General features: G+C 39.2%; 1 protein-coding gene and 1 long non-coding RNA gene across 2 annotated transcripts in view; one reads left to right on the forward strand and one right to left on the reverse strand.

The window, feature by feature from the left end:
- Positions 1 to 21,895, forward strand: part of CFAP69 (cilia and flagella associated protein 69) — a 47,311-nt gene extending 25,416 nt beyond the window's left edge. Inside the window, exons 18-26 of the mRNA XM_083880982.1 lie at positions 10,187 to 10,380; positions 10,474 to 10,565; positions 11,583 to 11,727; positions 14,296 to 14,369; positions 15,293 to 15,345; positions 18,253 to 18,360; positions 18,859 to 18,936; positions 19,883 to 20,006; positions 20,737 to 21,895. Of these exons, the coding sequence (XP_083737108.1) occupies positions 10,187 to 10,380; positions 10,474 to 10,565; positions 11,583 to 11,727; positions 14,296 to 14,369; positions 15,293 to 15,345; positions 18,253 to 18,360; positions 18,859 to 18,936; positions 19,883 to 20,006; positions 20,737 to 20,963 (1,095 nt within the window). The 3' untranslated portion in view covers positions 20,964 to 21,895. The remainder of the gene's footprint in view (positions 1 to 10,186; positions 10,381 to 10,473; positions 10,566 to 11,582; positions 11,728 to 14,295; positions 14,370 to 15,292; positions 15,346 to 18,252; positions 18,361 to 18,858; positions 18,937 to 19,882; positions 20,007 to 20,736) is intronic.
- On the reverse strand, positions 1,477 to 9,360 carry LOC310917545. Its single transcript, XR_014591461.1, has 3 exons — positions 9,256 to 9,360; positions 1,894 to 1,947; positions 1,477 to 1,648 (listed from the first exon to the last, which is right to left on the reverse strand). It is a non-coding gene; the product is annotated as an uncharacterized lncRNA (long non-coding RNA).
- Positions 21,896 to 22,106: the final 211 nt, after the last annotated feature.

Consider the following 22,106-nt stretch of genomic DNA (forward strand, 5'->3'; position numbering starts at 1 on the left):
TCACTATCAATATACAGCCCAACTGAAAATACCACCATCGTTTCCATACAAATTCCATCCTTCAAGAAGATACCTGAAAAGAAGTGTATAAAATCACAGTTATTCTGACACTATAGCATTCACTGTCACATAAGTCTCATGGATATCCCAAGAGATAATTTGTACATATATTCAAAAAAAGTACTTTTTTTCCAAACCATGAAATAAATACCAGTCAATGAACCCTAATGCTAGAAGCTAGCTTTGCAGCTAGAAATTGTTAATGCCATTTAGAACATGAAAATCCAAAGCAACAACTTTGAAGTGACCATAGCCAATGTCAGAACTGCTCCTTGAGACCAACACTTCTTCCCTTAACCTCCTGTGCTTGGATTGTCAGTAAAATCAGGTTAATAGCAGATGCTTAAAGAGACCTAGTGGTATGCTATTTTAAGTTACTGCAAACAAATAACAGTTATAAACAGCCAGTCATTCCTGGAAAGTCTGACTCAGAAAGATGGAAATGAAGGAATGGTAAATCCACATGGTATTGAGTGAGTGTAGGCATGTTATGAATTCACACAGCAGCTGTTGCAAGACTGGAAGAGGGAAAATTTCTTTCTGGCTTATATTAGAAAATTAAGTAAGTTTTTGGCATTACCTGGCATTATTCTTTCTAGTATATATGCAAAATATAGAAACTATTTAGCGAATTGGAGATGGAAATACCAGTAACACAGGAGGCATAATGAGAACTTCAAATGCAACAGAATCTGTATTTTTTACTATACAGAGATTTACCCTGGGAAAAATGCAGTCTTCCTGTGATGTGTATTCCATATCCTTGAATCAAGATTAGACAGAACAGCACTAAAACACCTGATAATTTTTTTTAATCAGCCCTTTCTATCAAGATAAAGTGCAGTGGAACAGGAGAATAATCATAAGGAGGAAACCAATCAAAAGAAAAAAAAAAAAAAAAAAAAAAAAAAAAAAAAAAAAAAAAAAAAAAGGCAACATTTTGGGCAGCTGTGCAAATTTTACTGGGAATTTGGCCAGAACTGCAAGTGTGCTCTTCCACTCAAAATATCTCTGGGTACTGACAATATTAAAAGTTAGTCTGTGATATCTTCTAAGTGCTAACACACTGACATCCTTTCTGCAACTCCTAGTGATGCAATTAAAGAGAATAATCCATAGATGATACAACATTTATGTGGATGTCTGTAAGAATACAGAGCTAGGGTGACACCATGGAATTCACACTCACACCAAACTGGGTTAGGAACCAGGACAGCTTGAAATAGGCCTTTTTGCTGTGACCTCAGGGTCCTGGGATAATTTTTAGTTTGAATGTGTAATCAAACTGCTGCAGCCACCTGAGGTCCCTAGTCATGTATTCCTTTACTTCAGCTTCAGAACCCAAGGAACTGAGACGGACAGATACTCTCCAGCCTAGCTCCCTCCTAAAAGCTCGGGCCAGCTACATTTCAGCAGGCAGCAGGATTATCTGCCTCAGCATCCTGAGAGCTTATCAACATGCATTAATTTTTCTTCTTTGGGTTCTTAGAAAACTAGTTCCAGAAACAAGTAGGGATGAAAATGCTTCTCTTCCAACTTCCACTTCACTAGACACCAGCATTCAGAGGAAGGACACATTGGCAATTTCCTACAAAGTAGGAAAACAGCACCAGGAAACCACCAACATTTTGAGTTGTTCTGATTTCATGTTTTAATAATTTCATTTAATCATTTTCATTTTAAAAACTGAAATGCTAAAGGCCCATTTGAACAGTACAAACAGGAGCAGAGACCACAACAAAACTCAGAGACTTTCTAGTAACTCCTACTATTAGCTACAAGAAAGAATTACAAAGGCAATAACTAAAGAGCCACAGCAGAAGTTGTACTTACAGTATTTAAGGGAGGAGATGGAAAACAGTAGCGTTGAAAAACAGAAGTCAGCCACTTGGAGAAAAAGAAAGACATTAATGAGAGGGCTGCAAGTGTCTGTCAGCTGCTGGATGCTCCGAGGATGCCGAGGTTACAGTGCACAGGGACAGCTCTGGCACTGGCAAAGCAGCAGCAGCAGCAGCAGCTGAAAGGTCGGCGGAGGGAGCTGTGGCAGCCCCACCTCTCTGTGCAGCAGCGCCCAGTGTCAGCCCAGCCTGGGCTGGGGCCTCACCTGCAGAGACTGCCCTCGGCCGTGGGGGTGCCTCGGGTGAGGGAAGAGGAGGGGCAGAGGGAAGAAAACACAATGGATAGCAAATCTTTCTCCTAATCAGGAACATGAACATTCTCATTTAATAAACTCCCATTCATAAACCAAAGTTTCCATGCATGTTCCTGTTTGCCCACCAGAACATGCAGAGACAATGTTCAAAATAATGAAAAGGGAGAAATAAGTGTAAAATTCGGTCTGTTAGGGTTTCACAACATGCTTTGGTGTTGTTCAACATGACAGGAACAGCCAGTCAGTTTTTTCAAGTAGAAATGTAGTGATTTCTGTCTTAAAAAACAATATATATACAATACTTGAGCACAAATACAAATCTGCTCTGAAATGACAGTGTTCACAATAATTATGTGTCTTCTGGAAGCCTTACCAGCTAAGCTATGTCAACACTGTTTCAAAATCTTGCTTCAAAAAGTAAGCCATGTTTGAATCTACACTACTAAATAAAAGGAAATAACTGGGAGACTGGCATATAGTTAGCTTATCTCTGAACTCATTGTATCATTGAAAGGAGCTAAAGTTCTAGTAGATGTAATTATTCTTTGGAATTCTAAGGCAGTGTTCATAAAAAAGAAATTAAAGCATTAGAAAGACTTCACAAGGAACCTACCTTTAAGCAAGCTCCTTTTTATCACTAATAAAAAACAGCATTCAGTAAGTTTTCAAGTTAAGAAAATTTTCCCTTTTTGTTTTATGCACTATCAAATTTTTTAGTGTTGTCAATCTCACAATGAAACTGCCAATATTTCAAAGGCATTTAAAGGCCTGTAAAGAGGCGGGTAATTTCACAGCTGCTTGGCTGTGGCATCAATCCCTTCTCATTTCATTCCCACTTAAAACATCGAGGTGTAGTAGCACAGGATACTGGTGCAAACACAGTGATTTCCTTCTACTCCAACAGCCACTGAAGGCAGCCTATGATCATATTTCTTCGTCCTACAGATTTATTTTTATCACTCTCCTCTTGCTTTTCCTTTTTCTAGTTAAAACCACCATGCTTTCCATAGCATGTGTTTTAAACTGTTGTACTTCCACTTATTCCTTCTATTATGGCAGCTGAGGTGCTTCCATATAGTGGGACTTGATTGTACTGAAGAGTGTATCCCTGGCATAAGTAAGGTATACAATCCTTGGTATCGGTTAAATCTCTTTTTTTCCATAAAACTGTAAAATTAATACACTAATATTGTACCATATTTGGACCTTGGGTATGTTGGCAAAGTTATTGCTCTCAATCAGAAAGACCATTATGCCAATTTGCCAGCTGTGTGCATGTTCAGAAATACAAGGAAAGAAAAACTAACTTTCATTTTTTGACTATTTCAACTCCACTTTAAATAAACCTGTATTGCTAAAAGATTTTGGCTTAGTTTCTACGTATTTCCATCTAAGGTATTTATTTTCTAGACTGAGAAAAACACCACATATAGCACAAATTTCAAAAAACTGCTGGCGGAAGTTTTGAAATTGTTTGGGGAAGAGATTGTATGGCTTCTTCTTTTTAGAGTTGATGACAGTACACTACTTAGTAATTTATACCATGAAAGAAAAGAGAGAGAGGGGTAAAACTGTGATTTGAGGTAGCTGTACTCTTGTGATTTTCAAGCAATCATATACAAATAGTGATATACACAGTAAGAATGAAAGAGAAGGAACAAAGTATTATTTATCACAAAACTCAGAATGTGCATTGACTATGTAAAAATCAGTTTGGAAACCTTTAAAATGTTACCAGCCTTTTGTGACAGAATTATATATATCTCTGTGACATAGGCACACTTGTACGTAAACAGGATTGATTCACTGAGGATAAAGAATTGAGTCACCCTCTGCATCACTGATTAGCAGCTCCTGAAGTAAAAAAATGACAGAGTGATGTTCTGCCATCAGGCTTGACAGTGAAGTGCTCAGCCCTGTTACTGAAGATCAAGTATGACACACCCCCAATGCAAACATGAGAGAAAGGTGATAGAATCAGTCCTGCCCTGGCAAACAGAGTCTCTTCAGGAGACCAGATGCATTTTTGAAGTCAGGTATTTGGACAATGAAACATCTAAATATCCTCAAACTTCGGCATGTTAAATGATTCTATTTCAGTAATTCTTAGCATCATGTATGTGTGATGAGCCACTTAATGTTATAAAAGGTTCCAGAAAATGCACAATGCCACTTTTCAAGTGAAATGTTGCTTAATTCCCTGCTGGCATGAGCTTGTTGGCATAAACTTGCTCTCTGCTGAAACAAATCTAGTGTTACGTCAATAAATTTAACACCTTCAACCCATAACATACAGGAGACAAGCTTTTCTTTATTTCTGTTTTTTGAGGTCAAGTTGTGGATTGATTACATGACATGAATTAACATTGGTTAGTAGCTCTGCTGGCAGCTCTGGGCCAGTCTACACATTAACACGTTAACCTCCTGCTGCACATTAAGGAAGTGCAGCACACTGAATTTAAGTCTCTGCTAAGTGGACCAGCTTCTGACCAGGCTGATCTTAACAGTTGTAAGGACTAAATTCAAACACTATGTACCACGAAAGCAGAACATGGCACAAAACCAGGGTGTAATTTGATACATACTTGTACTGGTATCCAAGGAGGGCTCTGGGCCTGTGACTTGATCCTCGAAGAACTACCTACAACTTACCTGTGCTTTTTTCATCTCACTTAAAAGTTCTTTTGCTTATTTCCTTCTTTCTATTCTTTTCTATAGAAGGCTGACATCATATGCTTTACTGAAGTCACAGTAACACAATCTAAGTGTTGCATTTGTAAGGACTTGTCCTGGGTTGCAGTGTAGGCTGTACACAAAGTATTTATTCTATCACCATCTTCATGAACTGTTGAAACCAGGTGGGCTAGTGTTTTCCCAAGCCCCCTGTCTTTTCTGCTAATGGCCCATTAACGCCTTTGAGGTGTTTTTCTGCTAATGACTTTCGGGGTGTCTCCTGCTAATGGCCCATGAGTCACAGGTAACTCCCTCCAGGGGTTATCTCTGTTAATGGGCCATCAAGGACACATTTCACACTTCTCATGCTATTGTGAGATGCTCTGCCCAGGGGGAGGAGCCAAGCATTCTCACCTGGATATAAGCTGGGATTTGGGACAGTGCAAGCAGCACTTACCCACTGGATTCCCAGAGGACCAGAGCTCCCAGACCTCTCTACAGGATCACTGCTTCAGGAAGAGCACTTCACCTGGACTGCTTCCACCATCCTGCTCAGGTTGTATTCTGACCCTGTCAGTGATTCTTTGTGTTATTGCATTGATTTTATTTTATTTTTACCTTTTTACCTTTCTTCTCATTAAATTATATCTCTGACTTGGAGCCTCTCACTCGTTTTGCTTTCAAACCACAACAGGACTTCTGAACCTTGCCCACTCAGAAAAAAACCTGACAGGTCCTTCTCATATTATTAATGATAAATCTGAACAAAATGTTCTGCTGTTTGTACTATGAATTGGCATGGTAACACAGAACAGGAAGATCCTCCTGAATGACAGGGCCTAGTTCCCTGCCACTACAAAAAAAAAGCTCTGTTATACAATCATCTCATATATTTATCAAGTGCCATATTAAAAATAGAAATACTTTTGTTCCCACTAATTTCATGGAAAAGCAGTTTCATTAGTCAATTGCAGTAATGACTAGAAACATTATTCTGCTTTCCTGACATATTTATTACTGAATAGTACATATCTGTTTGTTCTTGTGTCTTTCCCCTTCATTTAAATGGTTTTCATCCTTTGTGTTTACCTTCCTGATATATTTATAGACAGCACTTGTGTCTCCTCTCTGATTTTGTTTTACTGCAGTAAACAAGCTGAGCCATCCTAAGATCAGTTCTTTTGAAAGGCTCTCAAGCTCTCTGGTGATGAACCTGACTTACCTCTAGCCCTCTCTTAGTTCAACCTTAGCTCAGCTATAGAACAATTGATTAGGTTTTCACAGTACCCCAAATGAGATTTTGCCAGGGCCTTACACAATGGTATGAATACCTCCCTACATTAAATGAAATCCAGCTCCCGAGATACTCCCTTGTGGTGGTTTAATCCCATCCAGCAACTAAGCACCATGCAGCTGCTCCCTCTCCCTAACAAGCAGGATGGGGGAAAGATTTGGAAGTGTAAAAGTGAGAAAATTTGTGGGTTGATATACAGACAGATTAATAGGGAAAGCAAAACCCATGCAGCAAACAAAGTAAAACAAGGAATTCATTCACAAATTCCCATGGACAGGCTGGTGTGCAGCCATCTCCAGAAAAGCAGGGTGCCATGACACATAACTTGAGAAGACAAACAATATGACTTCAAACTGTTCTCCCTTCCTTCATCTTTCCCTGGCTTTTTTTACTGATCATGATGCCACATAGTATGGGATATGCTTTGGTCAGTTGGGGCCAGCTGTCCTGGCTGTGTCCTTTCTCAGTTTCCCATGAACTCACAGCCCACTCACTGAGGGGGTGGGGTGAGGAGCAGAAAGGTCTTGGCTCCATGCGAGCCCTGCTCAGCAATAACTAAAAAATTCCCTGCATTATCAACACTCTCCTTAGCACAAATCCAAATCACAGCCCCATTCTAGTCACTGTGAAACAAGATTAACTCTATCCCAGCCAAAACAGCACATTTCTGTACATATGATGATTCCTAAGTATATCTTATTTCCAAATTTCATGAGTGTGCTCTTACTGATTTTATCAGGACTACTACAAAAAATACCAAATAAGACCATCCTAAAGCAAACCCTTTAAGCCTGACATCTTCTCTTTTCAACCTTATTTGAGGCTATCTCATTTTTCAGTTTCTCTCCTAACCCAAATATGTTCATTCCTTCCCAGGCAGTACCATATCAAACATTTTTGGGAATTAAAACAGCAAATCTAAGTTTTTCCAAAGCTTTGCAGTGAGACTGAGACTAGATCTCAGGGTCTGTGGTTGGCCAGGTCACTTTTCTTCTTTTCAAAGATAAGCAATTACAGTCCAAGTTCAGCTGACCTAACTTCAAAGACTTAGAGACAGATGGAGATCACAGGGCATGGCATGGTTTGACCTCTGAAGACATCTGAGTACAGAAGAGGACAAGGCCAGGCCTGCATGTGCTACTTTCCAGTCATGACTGATCCTTAACTGATCAGTTCAAAACACTTCCCACTAGATTTTACATAATACCTGTTCCAGGACTGTGGATGTGGGCCCCATGATCTGAAAGCACAACATGGGAATTCTGAATTTTTTGGTGTGGCAATAATTTCTGTTCTGCCATTCACATGAACTTAAATGTTCTGCTCAGCCATTTAGTATGCATAAGGCATACCACTGTTTTCTATTTTTTAAAAAAAATATTTCATTATGTAACATTTCATAATGTAGTATTTCATTATGAAACATGCATTGTTAAAGTTATTTTTAGTATTAAATTACTGTAAATGGTAATGATTCTCCTCATCCAGCTAACAAGTGCAATCGAGAATGTAAAACCTTGTGGAAAAGCTGTATGAAGGAACAGAAAAATATTTACTTTTTGATGAGGATCAGTGCTTTAAAAAAACACAAAAAAACCTAAAAATATGCTCATATTGTCTAAGAAATATTTATCTACAAAATAGAGACTTATGAAAGACCTTGGGGGAGATGTTTCTCCTCTGCTCTCATGAGACTCCACCTGGAACACTGTGTGCAGTTCAGGTGCCCCCAACACAAGAAGGACATTGAACTGTTGAAGCAAGCCCAGAGGAGACCATGAAGTTACTAAGGGGACTGGAGCATTTCCCCTCTGAGGACAGGTCAGGAAAATTTGGGCTGTTTGGCCTGGAGAAGATTGTGTCGAGACTTCATAGTCACCTTCAAGTATGCAGAATGGCCATACAGGAAAGCTGGAGAGGGACTTATCTGGAACTGCAGTGACAGTACAGGGGGCAATAGGTTCAAACCAACAGAGGGAATATTTAGGTTAGACACACAGAAAATGTTCTTTACTGTGAGGGTGGTGAGGCACAGGTTGCCCAGAGAAGCTGTGGATGCCCCATCCTTGGAAGTGTTCAAAACCAGGTTGATGGGGGGTTTGGAGCAACCTGGTCTAGTAGAAGGTGTCCCTGCTCATGACAGGGACATTGGAACTGGATGATCTTTAAAGTCCCTTCCTATACAAACCACTCTATGACTCTTATGATTTTTTTCACCAATTTTACACTTCAGACCTTATTGATGTCACAATTTACAACATAATTTCTTATTCATGACCATTTAAAAAATGCAACACACTTTTAAGCCTTATTAATGCCATGCATTTTTAACAGTCGTACTTATCCTGAAAATTAGCATAATTTAAAGGTCAGGTCTCAATTTCTTGAGGGAGAGCACATCGGCAATATGACCGACAGCTTTTAAAGGGTCCAGCTGCCTGGGGCAGCAGCAGCAGCAGCCCTGTCCCGACCCAGCACTCGGGCTCCAAGGAGAAGGCGCCGCTGTAACCAGCCCCGGCCGCTGCTGCAGCTGGGGCTCTCCCCTCCGGCACTGCTGCTGCTGCCAGGTTAGGGGCTCTGTAAACACGGACAGGTTTCTAAACCTCTCCTTTTTAAAGGAGACATCGTTTGTTCTGTGCAGGGCGCGAGGTGGAAGTTTTCCACAAATCGAGCCTGCAAATTCTCAAAACTTTACACTATATATATATTTTAGCAAGCAAAGAAGTAACAGTTCATTGGCTACAAGGTATCTAGTTACTAGTTAGTATCCTATCTTCTGTTGCTTAAGTTATTATTTCCTTTCCTACACTAATCAGTCCACATGCTCAGTCTTCTGTTCTTTATGTTTGGCGTTCTGGGGTCGCCACCTCCCCCTGCCGGGTTCTAAAGGCGGGGAACTGGCACCAATCCCCTTGTAATGCACACAGGGCGGCCTGTGGCGCCAGCCAGGGGACAAGGGACACAACAGGTGACAAGAGACAGCCAGCGACATAGCAGGAGCCGAGGTCTCTACAAGAACGTGCGATAAAAGCCCAGGTGTCCTTTGCCCAGGGTCCCTCCTTTGAGGGTACGAGACCTGCTTTACTGGCGAGGCAGGAGCCTGTTTAACACCCCCTTCTCATCCTCTGGAACTCTCTGGACGACTCGTTAACTCCTTCTGGCCCTGGGGATCTCGGCGTCGCTGCCGCCCTCGGCCCGAGGCGCGGGGCCGGCCGTGCCCGGCAGAGACCTGGCAGGGAGCCCGGCAGAGACCTGGCAGGGAGCCCGGCAGGGAGCCCGGCAAGGAGCCCGGCAAGGAGCCCGGCAGGGAGCCCGGCAGGGAGCCCGGCCCCGCCGCGCCGTGCCCGGAGCTGCCCCAGCCCCTCAGCGGCGGGACCGCGCGGGCCGGGCCGCGCCTGCGCGTCTGCAGGGCCGGAGCGGGGCCGGGTCTGTGCCGGGGCCGGGCGGCGCACGGAGCCGGCCCGCTCTCCTGCCCTCCTACCCGTGCCGTCTGCACTGCCGCGGGCCTGGGCTCGGGCCCGGGCGGCGGCTGCTCCCGCCATGGTGCGGTGCGGCGCGGCGGCGCTGCGGAAGGTCAGTGCGGCCGGCCCGGGGCCAGTGGGGAAGGTGCCCGGGTGGCGGGGGCGGGGGGGCCGGCAGCGAGCGGCGGTCCCGGTTCCGGGGCCTCCGCGGGACTCCCCGTGTGCCGGGTGGCGCTGGCCGCCCCCGCCCTGCCCCGGCCGCTCCCGCCCTGCCCGTGCTGCCCGCAGAGCCCGGGGCCCTCAGGGCCGTGTCCCCCGGCGGCACACGCGGGGCTCCGGGGCCCGGCCCGGCCCGCGGCCCTGCGCGCCGTGAGGTGTCGCTGCCGGGGAGGACATGCCTAACATTGATTTAAAACTGTACGTGCTGCTTTCTGCAGTTTCATCCGTTGCCGTGAAAGATCAGTCCAGGCGGTTTTACACACGTTTGTATGAAGCGAAATGTAAACAGAACCTAATTAACTGATGTTGAAACTGTTGTTTCATTAGTACAGCAACTTCATAGACAATTTGCGGGTCTATGTGAGAGGAGGAACTGGTGGAATGGGTTATCCCAACCTGGGAGGAGAAGGAGGACGAGGTGGTGATGTCTGGTTCGTCGCTCGAGAAAGGACTACCTTAAAGAGCATTAGGGAGAAATATCCCCACAAGCGATTTATAGCTGGAACAGGAGCCAACAGCAGGTAAGAATCTATTTCATAGAAGTTGTTACTTGCAAGTTTTCCAGAAAGCAAAAGGTCAGCTTAAGTTACTAAATCTGGTTTAATTTCTCCCAGTGTTAAAGCTCTAAAAGGTGAAAAAGGAAAAGATCGTGAAGTTCATGTGCCTTTGGGAATTTCAGTTCTTGATGATGATGGCAAGCAGATTGGTAAGAACATTTGCTTTATTTTAAGGGATCTAATGTTTGTCACATTGACTGACAACATCTAGTAGATTTCTAATACTAGGATATTTTAAGGTTACACGTTTTCCAAAATATATGTGTGTTTTTCTTTGTTTGGCCAAAGAGTTGAAAAATACACTGTAAAAATTGTTGGAAAAGCAGGGACCCCTTCCAGAAATTAGCAGTAGTTGATTTCTGTCACAACATACAAGCCTTTTGCTGTTGGAAACAAGTGGAAGCCATACTGATCCTCCACAGGGCCATTCATGACCTCACATAAATTTTGTCTCCATAAACCCAAGTAAGTGTCCCTATATCTTTACTGAATTATGAAAATGCTTAAAAGACAAAGATCCTTGCTGAATGTCAACATTGGAGGTTACTTAAAATGCATACCTATTTTTCACTCAGGAGGAAGATCCTTCAATACACTTGGAATAGCTCTCAATGGTTCCTTTGCAGTTTCTCAGAATTTTTCAGACTGCTTAGAATTAAAACTGAATTCCCAAATTGCCCTGATTTGGATGTTTAACTGAATTGGATGTATTGCAATATTTGTTTATGGTGCAGACATATCAGGGGGCTAAAGACATCCAAATGTTGCGCTTTTTTGTTGTTTTAATTATTCTGACCTTAAGGGAGATATCACAGTCTGCATCTTAATGTAAAAATATGAACCATCTGAAGGGAGCCACATCTCTATCAATGCATATTTTTCCTTGCATTGTTGAATTCAAGTATTGGAGGGTTCAGAACCTCCATCTTGGGCATCTTGCCTGTCTGTAGTTTTCTTGAGGTGATTGGCTGTATGACAGAGAAGAATACTGGGGTGTGATGACTTTCATTTGTTGCCAAACAAGGAAAATCACCATGACCTTGAGGACACAGTTCTTGCAAGGAAGCATACAGAAAATTGTCTCATAACTGGAGAGATTTAGATGGAAAACCACAACTGAACTACTGCAGGGGATTGTGTTTTTTCACTAACGAATTTATTTTCAGGAGAGCTTAATGCAGCAGGAGAGAAATTCTTAGCAGCTCGTGGAGGTCTTGGAGGCTCTTTGGCTACAAACTTTCTGCCTTGCAAAGGTCAGAGGAGAACCGTTCACCTTGATTTGAAACTTATAGCAGATGTTGGTTTAGTTGGGTAAGTACTGTAGCTTAGAAAACAGAGTAGTATATTTCAAATTCAATTTCAAAGAAATTTGAGAGTTTGGATGATGAGTGTTAATTGTGCATTTGCATTGTCACATAGGTTATTTGCAGTTTGAAAAAATCAGATTGAGTTTAAAGCTATTAAAATTAATTTTAACATTTTCAAAGTAGTCATTATGTTTTGGTGAGCAAAAGGCTTAATGAATCAGGATAACATGTAATTAGTAATATAATTGTATTTAGCAGTTGCAGTGATGGCCACAACATTATTAGCAGAATATTTATTAAGTAGGTATGAGGTGCAAAACAGAGCCAAGAACACTGCATATTGCATGTTTAACTTCATGGCACTGGCACAGGTAGATTCTTTCAGCAATTCTGAAGAGAATTCCAAAGGCTATGTTTCCTACTCTCCCAGAAAACCAGCATTTAATGTTGGAAGGAAGTAATTCAAAACAAGAACAGTAGGGGTTGCATATTGATGTTGCTGCTTTATAATAATGCTCATAAATATATTTTAATTTGGACAAAGCTTTCAACAACCTACACTTGTAGTGTTGTACAACTGTTGTTCTATTCGCCATCTGCTAACATAAATCAGCCCTGTGGTCCTTTTTAATAAAAAGACATAGGAAACATGAAATGATGAGTTTGAAGTGGAAATAGTCTAGTTGGTATATACCAATAAAAAATGGAAACTTGAAGTGGAAACAGCATGGTTTTCTAACTACATTTTTCTTTTTCTGTTATTAGAAATAATTTTGTTAATATAAAAATTCTCAAAAGTTACATAATATTCAATTGGTCTTCAATAATTACATGACAGATTTTTTTTTCTTGTTTTGATCAGAGTGAAAGTACAGGAGTTTTATGATGCTGATGCTTCTTTAATAATGTATTTTAGCTGACAGTTTGCCTTCAAAATGGACACAAAAATCATTATCAGTCAATTAGAGAAGCATATAATTTTCTTTTTGAGAGTATGAATCAGTCTCTGATAGTTTGTGGTTTTACTTTGATCTCTTTGTGTTTGCCATTTTTACCTTTTTTGCGAGTGGTTTGCTATTAGATCAGGTAAAAAAAAAAAAACAACAAACATGTAGACTTGAGAAAGGCCCATCAAGTTTGGGTACAGGTTGTGATGTGTTAGTCTGGGTTGCAATTTAAACTTCAAAGAACATATTTTACTTCAGTGGAAACAAAGTGCTCTCTCCAGGATATGACCAGAGTAACCTTCTGGAGTGTCTTTATGGCACCTTTCAACATCAGAGTATATGAAAACTGGACTCAATAGTTTCCCTATTTTAACAAGAGTCATTAGGTTGCTTTTTTTTTTTTTTTTTTTTTTTTTTTTTTTTTTTTTTTTTTAAGAAAGATTTATGTACAATCCCTTTATAAAGGCTGTGATGTAGTACCAGCCTTGTTAACAGGCCATAGTTCTCCATGTATTCAAGTGGAGAGTATTTGTTTTTCTGTGGGACACCTGCCTTTATATCTTGTGACTGTGTTGACTTGCCTGTAGACAGAGGCAACTTTTCTTTGATCATGCTGTGGTGAATATTTGTGAATTTGACTGGAACACAAGTCTTGTGTGGACTTTCTGGATGGAGTGTGTGCTGAGAATAAGGACTGTAGTCTATCCTTGGATGTCAGGATTAACTTCAAGTTTTACATGGATTAAAGTTATTGTGCCTTTTCCAGCTCAGGTTAATCTTTAAAACAAGTGTTAAAATTTCAATCCTAATTTAGGTTTCCATTTCATTGGGTAGATTTATTCTGTAAAGGAGCTTTTGTAAAAGCTGATGTATCCCTTAAGGAACACTTTTGTTTTAGGATGCAGGTATAGCTATCCCTTTTAAAGGGAAAATGTTACAACAATCAGGTGTGCACAGACCAGCTCCTAGGTGTTCTTTTAGTTTTACTTGGTAACAAAACAGGTTAGTACTAGTTTCAGGATCCCACACGCGACTTCACTGCCTTAAAACCACACTTACACTGTGCACATGTGTCTATATACACAGTCTCACTCTCTCTGAGTTTACATTTGCTTTGCTATGTCAGCTGAGCTCTAGCATAGATATAATTGGTACTTAAAGTGTAGAGTTTCCTAAACCATGATGTGTATGCTAAGAGACTGTAAATCCAACTGGTAAGATGTATTTGCATGACAGCTTTTTAGAATGCAAGCATAATTTACAAAATCAGCTATAGCACGTGAAGAGTGCATCCAAGTACACCTGGATGGTATTTCTATATTTCTGTCTGAATGACTTGGAAAGATTTCCCTTAAATATACTAAACATGTATTGACATAACTCTCCTGCCTGCATCTTTAGGAAGCATTGTTGGATTTAGAAAAATTATTCACATTTGATGTCAAAAAGTAAATCATAATGATATGGGGCATGTTCATTTTGTAAAAAAAAAAAAAAAGTTAGTCTGAGTAGATGAGTGCAAAAATGAGTTGATAGCATTGAATACCTTTGGAAATAAATATACAGGAGTCACATAGGTGTTTATTCAGTGTATCAATCCTGATACACTTCTGATTTCCTTCTAGGTTTCCAAATGCAGGAAAGTCATCTTTGTTAAGCAAGATTTCTCATGCCAAACCTGAGATTGCAAATTATGCATGTAAGTTCATACTCTTACTTTTAGAGCAGTAATATTTCCTGAGAGCAAGAAGTCTTTTCACTGACTTGCTTATAATAAAGGTTTGTAATAAAGAATAGGATATAGCAATGTTGCCTGACGTTTTAATTATAAGAAACACTACAAGGAGATACTTGCTGCCTCAGTTTCCAGTTCCTCTACCCACCTCAGTTTTTCATGTATACACCCCCATAATGCTTCAACCTGTTAATCCAGGGTCTATTTATTTTTGTCTCAGCCCATTTTATTACAACTGAGACTCTCTGTGGTGTATAAGATCCTCAGTCTACTGAATATGTACTGTCAAGTTCCTTTGCATAAGTATCTTATATGCTTTAGAATTTGCTACCACTTGCAACAGAAAAGATTTGGGGGTTTTAGTCTGTCCACTGAAAAATGGACAGAAATTTTTTATTATTTTTCTATCAGTAAGTTAGAATTAATTGTCTAATCTTCTTTAATTAAAAAGTAAGAGTGCAAGTACTGATAATTCCTACTGATCTTTTTGCACCATTCCCAATTCTCTACAGCCTTTTCTCAGTTTGAAGAGTCCTATCTCAGTTTACCTTTCATTGTTTTATCCCTGTTTGGAAGCTAATCCAAGCTATTACCAGTCTAGGTAATAGTTTTTGTGTCTGAGACTTCTGTACCTTCACTGTTCCCATTTTGGGATGACTGGAGCAGAACTTCAGAAAGAGACAAGACTTGGTGAACTGCTGGATTTTTTGTGGTTAAATTTTCTGTCTTATTAAATCTGTCTTATTTTGCCTTTTTTTTTTTTTTTCTACTACACGTTTGTTTAATTTAAATACACTGAGAAAGTCCTAACAATATTTACATGTTTTGTTTAACATTTTCTTAAATGTTAAAACCAGTTTTGTTTTCTTCCTGTCCCCTTGCCACAGTCACAACAATACAGCCTGAACTAGGAAAGATCATGTATGCAGATTATAAGCAGGTTGGTATGAAACTTCACTCTGTTTGTTAAAGTTATATGGAGTGACTATTTATGTTGCTTAACAGAATTTCAGAAAGAGAAAGAAAACTCGTAGGTATTTTCATGCATACTTGTAGGTATTTTCATATGTGTATCTATACTGTGTACATGTCAAATGCATTTACAGGAATTGTGGGAAAAGTACTGTTTTATGAAGTAATAATAAGAGAGTTTCATAGCCAAATACAGTATTATGCTGTAGAGCTTATTTCAAGTCACTTTAATAAATGGCTTCTCATTTTCCCTTACCTTCTTTCTGTGGTTCTAATCTTGGTTTACAATCTTAGAAGTATGAAATTATTTATGGAATTGAGATTGCTGTGTCATAGTATACTCTTATAAGTTTAGGACTTGGGAAAAAAATCAGTTTCAGAGACCAGCCTGTTATCTTTGTTTAGAAGAAGCAAATTTTCTGCAAGTTGCCTATACAGAGAGCTCTGGACTGAGTAATTTTCAGAATTCAAATAGTGGCAGATTTGTCCAATAGCTGAAGATCTACATTAGTGAATGGCAGGCAGTTTTGGGATTATAACCCTGTTACCATAACTTCTTGTTATGACTTTCCAGGTTGGCTGTTCTAACTTTCTTTTAGGGCTTTTTGTGTTTGTGGAGGTTTTGTTGGTTTGGTTTTTGGGGCATAGGGTTTTTCGGGGTGTTTTTTTTTTTTTTTTTTTTGTTTTTTTTTTTTTTTTTTTGTTTGGTGGGTTGATTTTTTTTTTATTAAAACCTGAAATAGTATGACCTGATAGTGATTGCCTGAACAGCCAGGATAGTGCATTACCTGAGAGGTGAGGCACTTGGGTCCAGTTCCTTTTGTGGTAGGCTGTGGTTCTGAAAGACTGGTTGAGTTATGGCCCTACCACTTTAATTTTTGTGAACTCTGTTCCACCTAGCTTCTTCAGATAAAAGTTGTCAGATAATTGTGTGGTGCATGGAATCCTTTCTACAGTATCCACTGAGTGGGAAACCAGTGCAAAATGAGACTAGAGAGGTTAATAGATTTTGGACCACAGCTTCACTTAAAAGTTGCAGCAAACATTTTCATTCCTCAAGCTTGAATCTTCTTTGATGTGCTTTTACTTTATTTTTGAAGTGTATGATACATGCAGCCCTGGACTCATCACTTTCAAGATAAAAGGCGAATGCATAAAAGGGTTTCAGATGAGTAGACCAGAAAAACATAACATTCAGATATGAAAAGACAAAAAGCCTACTGTTTCTGCTTTCAGAACTGATAATGCTAGGGAGATTCAGTAGCTGATGCTTGAAACCTTCATTTAACAAACTTCAACAAAACTGTGTATTAAAGAAAGTAAGTCTAGTTTGTCTGGTTCCCTGTAGAGATGCAATATGACTAAGGGATATTTTTTTAAAATATTCATTTTATCTGCTAGTTTAAGGTAGTTTATCCTAGAAATCAAATAAACAGGATTTTTCATAGCCCTTTCAAAATCTGTGTGCCATGAATGAGGATTTCTTGCTTCTACTGGTGTATCTTTCTCCAGCAAAAGGTCTACTTGCACTCCTGGCTTTCTTTTCTGAAAGTTTTTCTTGTCTTAACCGGTGATCCTTATTGTTGGCCATTTCTACAGTTCATGGTTTTTATACCACAGTGTTGAGTGCTGTATAGGAACTGTATGGACAAGATACCTGTTTTCTAAAGTTGAGGGAATTAGGGGTTGTGATCACGGGGAACTTGTGGGAGTAAGAGGAAGTACTCTCCATATTGCAACTGCTGAAACTGAAACAACATAAGCAATGTAATTAAGAGCAATAATTGAGGTGTCTTTCCTATATCACTCAAAGGACGATGACTCATTTTTTCCTACAGAACACTGATATTTTTAAAGAGATATGTAACAATTTGCTCATTTTACCTCAGTACAATATAAAAAAGAAAACACATGCAAGCTCCTGGTGCTGTCTGTCATTACTGCTTGGAAAAAAATACACAAAAGTAGAGGATCTGAGTAGGGTGGGGTTTCAGTCTCATGAAAACCAGATCATGAAAACTAGCAGGAGCACTTACATTTTCTACCAGAGGATCTGAGCCCCCTTCTGCAATAAGTAGCACACTGGAAATTTTATGGTATGCTGGCTTCAGGCACTGTTGAATTTAATCCAGTTGCTGTCTAAATGGGCTTTAGATAGATTTGGAGACGCTACCTTTGCTCTTCTTTACTTCACTCTCTGTTTTAGCTTTCTGTGACTTACTGAGTAGCTATTTTGGGGGTTTCATTATCATTCTGCTCTTTTTTTGGTCTGCCTCAGCTGTCCAACAGCCCTGTCAAGCAGCAGAGAGAATGACAACGTCCCTGTCCATTGTGGCAGTCTTTGCTGGGCTCTGGCTGGAAGCTGATTGATTAATCAAAGTCTGATTTGAGCTGAAGAGCAGAAGTCAAATTCTTGTATCTTCTCATGCTCAGGAGAGCAGTGTTAAGTGGGTTTGTATTTGGAGTAATGATACTCTGTAGCCACAAGGAACAGACTTTATTTTCTTTTCCAGTGACAAATGGAATTCTATACAAATGTGATAGCCTAAGCTGCTCACCTTTCAGAGTCTGTTTTTTTCCTCAGGTAATAGCTAAATTTTGTAAGATCTCTGCTGAGGTATTATTACCCTCTATTTTGTACTTTGCAGACAGCTATAAAAAATAGACAGGGAACACGAGGAGCACCAGGTCTGTGTAATAGCAGCATTTTCTTTAATCCGCTTCTAATGATAGATTGTAAATGTATTGAAACTGCCAATGCACATTATTTTGTCTGGATTCTTTTGTTAACATAACATGATAATAACTGTTGATAGTTTAAAGTCCCTGGGTTTGCTTACTGGAAGTATTTTGTTTGAAACTTCTGTTTTCCTAGATTTCAGTAGCTGATCTCCCAGGACTGATTGAAGGTGCACATGCAAACAAAGGAATGGGACACAGATTTCTCAAACATGTAGAGAGAACCAAACAGCTTCTCTTAGTTGTAAGTTGAGTAAAATTTACAGTTTATTGAAATCAAAGTGCAGTAAATAAAATACATCTTAATTGCAATGTAGTTGGAATTTAGAAAATCATTTGTAATTTGCATGATTATGATAAATATAGCTGTAATTCTGTTTACAGAATGGAACACTCAAATGACTAATGATAAATTAAATTCGTAAATAGAATTTATCATTGAAAATTTCCAATTAATTTAGAAGAGTGAAGTGTTCCAAGCGTAACAAAAGTGTGTGGGTTTTTTTTTCTGTAAGATTCCCGTAAGAAGTTTAAAAACCAGACCTTTGAGAAACACTATCAGAATTAACCAGTTTGTGCCTCCAGTGTCTGATGTTTCTTTGCTGTATAGTTGCCCCCTGTTATTTGCCCAGGAGTGAACACATGGCCATGGACATTCCAGGGCAAAGTAGTTGATGGAGAGTACCTTGATAATGTAATATAATTTTACACCACCAAGCTTGTCTTTGTGTAACTTTTTCAGGTTGATATTTCTGGGTTTCAGCTGTCTACCAAGACTCAATTCAGAACAGCCTTTGAAACGATATTGCTTCTAACAAAGGTAAGTTCTCATCTTCCTATGTGACAGTTTATAGTTATGTGTTGAGTCAAGAAAATGGCTCAGTTTTGATGGAGAAACATTCAAATGTTCGTGTATCTTCTGGATTTATAAAATAAGGCCAGTTAACAAAGAGATTCTCTGAAATGATGAAGTCTTTGGTTTTACTTGTCCAGATTAAACTGCTCTAGTTTATGTTGGGTACCACATAATTATTAATAGAATTGATTAATCTATGCAGCATGTGGGATATTTCTTACAGTAAAGTAAAGGTAAAAAGACACATCATTTTTAGTTCCCCAATCCAGTAGTATTTTAAGAAGTAGAAATATGTGGTTATAGTTAAAGCCCTGCCTTGATGCCCTTACTGCATAGACTAACACAGGTAAGACATCAGGCCCCAGCTTTGCAGATATTCACTGTTTCCATCTCTTAACTGCACTTCTGATTAAAATAACACATATTATGTAATTTTAAATTTATATCTGTGTGATTTAAGTTGATGAATCTCCTAAATTTCAGGTATTGCTGTTTATTTTTAGTTTATTCAGGTTGTGATTTTCTAATATGAAAATGTTTAAGAATTATACCACTCTCCAAATGATTTTTTTACGTTTTATAGGTGTGAAGTTTTTCTGAAATTGATTTTATGTTCATGGATGTCAGAATAAACAAAAACCAAGACTCTCATTCATTTTGTAAGAGGCTTTTCAGAATGAGCTAGCCTGTTTACCTGAAATCTTTGAGCAAAGTGTGACTGAATCACTGAGCATTATTTTCTTCTGTGCTTCAATATATCAGCCTTGAGGAGAGCACCTGAGTCAACTCACAGCTGCTTGAGCAAAAAAAGCTATTTAGACAATTAAACAAATGCTGAGGAGATGTAAAATTGAAGTAGCACTTGTTAAACTACAAATACTTACTAAGGGAAATTTACTTTTCTTTTAAGGAACTGGAGCTGTACAAAGAAGAACTCGTAACAAAACCTGCACTTCTTGCCATTAATAAAATGGATTTGCCTTGTGCAAAGGATAACTTGGATAAACTTATGACACAACTGGAGAATCCTCAGGGTAAATGAAATTCCAACAATAACTTTCATCAAAAGCAGTAGTAAGATTTCATATGGATAACTCTGCCCTGGCAGAGAGTTGTTTGAAACTGAAGTCACCTATTACATGTATTATTTGAACATATGTTTAAAATCACTTCCTGCATTTAGAGCTCTGTTGATAGGCATGTATGATGGCTTAATTGTTGGGAAAGGATTGTAATAAAATAGGGATATCCCAGATGATCTTTCCCAACCATGATATAGGAGATCAAGTTTCCAGTTTAGGTGTCTGGAATAAGAGTAACCTGCATAGAAGGTCCCCTCACAGGCACTGACATATATACCATTTGTTGTGTGACTTGGGCCTAAACACATGAACATTCTGGACAGCTCTATGTAGGTTTACTTCAATCTTGCAATTGGGGTGAATTCCTTTCTCTTTCCTGGAGTGTGTAGAAACCAGAAAGGCTTAAAACTATAGTCTGCAATTTGGGATTTCTTTGTACTCATTGGAAGTGTATAGAACCTTCTCATGGCAGCATGAAGAATGGTATAACTGCTATTTTAGTGCTTGCCTTCTGAGATTTTAGCTGTATTTTAAAAGACTAATTAAGCAGATAATATGTATATTAATTGCAGTTATTTTTAGAACTGTAATTTATTAAAGTTTATTTTCTATCTTTAGTAGGATTTTATGGGCAAATACAGTATTTGGGGATTGTACTAACTCTTTCAATACAATTTTTCAGACTTCTTACACTTACTAGAGGAAGAAATGATTCCGGCAAATACTCTTGAATTCAGAGAGGTGATTCCTATATCTACACATACTGGAGAAGGAATTGAGGAACTCAAAGCATGTCTAAGAAAATCCATAGATGAGCAAGCAGAGCAGGTGAATGAAGAATATCGGAAAAGGAAACTCCTGCTTTTACAAACTCCCAAAGAACAAGTGAATAGAGGCTGGCATTCCTGAATGGAGACAGCACATTTTAATATTTTAACTATGCCCATGAAGCCTTTGTTGTGCAGACTTTCCATTTAATTGTTCCCACTTCCATCACTGCCTGCTTCCCTCCATTTGTTTAGGCACTTGGGTAGGGCACAGTGGGGAAAGGAGCAAGTTTTTTTTTTATTTATGTTGGGTACGATGCTCAACAATGTAAAGACCAAAGTACATGCAACTCAAACTTAAGTTGCTTAACAACTGATGATCCCTGGAATATTTTTTACCAAGTGAGAGGAATGGAGGGAATATAACTTGCACAAAGGAGCAAGTTCAACAACTGTCCAGGTCCTGTGGGCACCAGAAGAACCAAGGGAAGTTTCTGATGGAGGATTTTCCAGGGTCTGGGGCTTCTAAGGTGAACCAGTTCTGCTACTGTGACAGGCATTGGATTGTAGGGGTTTTGTTGATTTTAAGGATTTAAAGGAAAACACATATAAATGGCTGCAAGGAAGTGACTTGTACGAGCACAAAAAGCAAGACTGATTCATAATGTTGGAGGTTTTTTTGACACCTGCTGGTGCCTACTGTAGTAATCTTAGTTGTAGAAACTCTGATTCCAAATTCCCGTGTTTAATTTGTGATTCCCTCCTTTTATGGAGGTGGGTTTATGTTACATTTTGGTGAAGAAAATGGCTTCTACTCAACAGAGCTATACATTTTTGGAAATATTTAGTGTTCTAGGTTTTGTATTACAAGAAGACACACTTATATTTTTACTTTGAAAAAGTTAGAAGTCCTTTATTAGGGTGTTTTCTACTTCAAAGCAATTAAATTGATTGTAAAGCAAAATAAGATTCAATACATCAAAGAGTTTGGTCTAGTTTTGTTTTGTAATATTTGTATCATACCCTGCTTTAAATTTTGTTAAAGCAGTCGCTGGGAAGAAAGGTATGGTTTCTCATGATGCATTTATTTTATCAATGGTATTGGCTCTTACTGTGATTTTCCTCTAATTTTACTGTGTTTGGGGCTAATATGCTTTCACTAATGTTAAGAATAGGCTGTCAATAATTTTTGATATTCTGACAGAATTGCAGAATCAATTAGGTTGGGAAAGACTTCTAAGATTGAGTCCCACCAATGATCGAACACCACCCTTATCAACTAGAC

This window comes from Zosterops lateralis (genome assembly GCF_965231275.1).
Source record: "Zosterops lateralis genome assembly, chromosome: 1".
Taxonomy (NCBI): Eukaryota; Metazoa; Chordata; class Aves; order Passeriformes; family Zosteropidae; genus Zosterops; species Zosterops lateralis.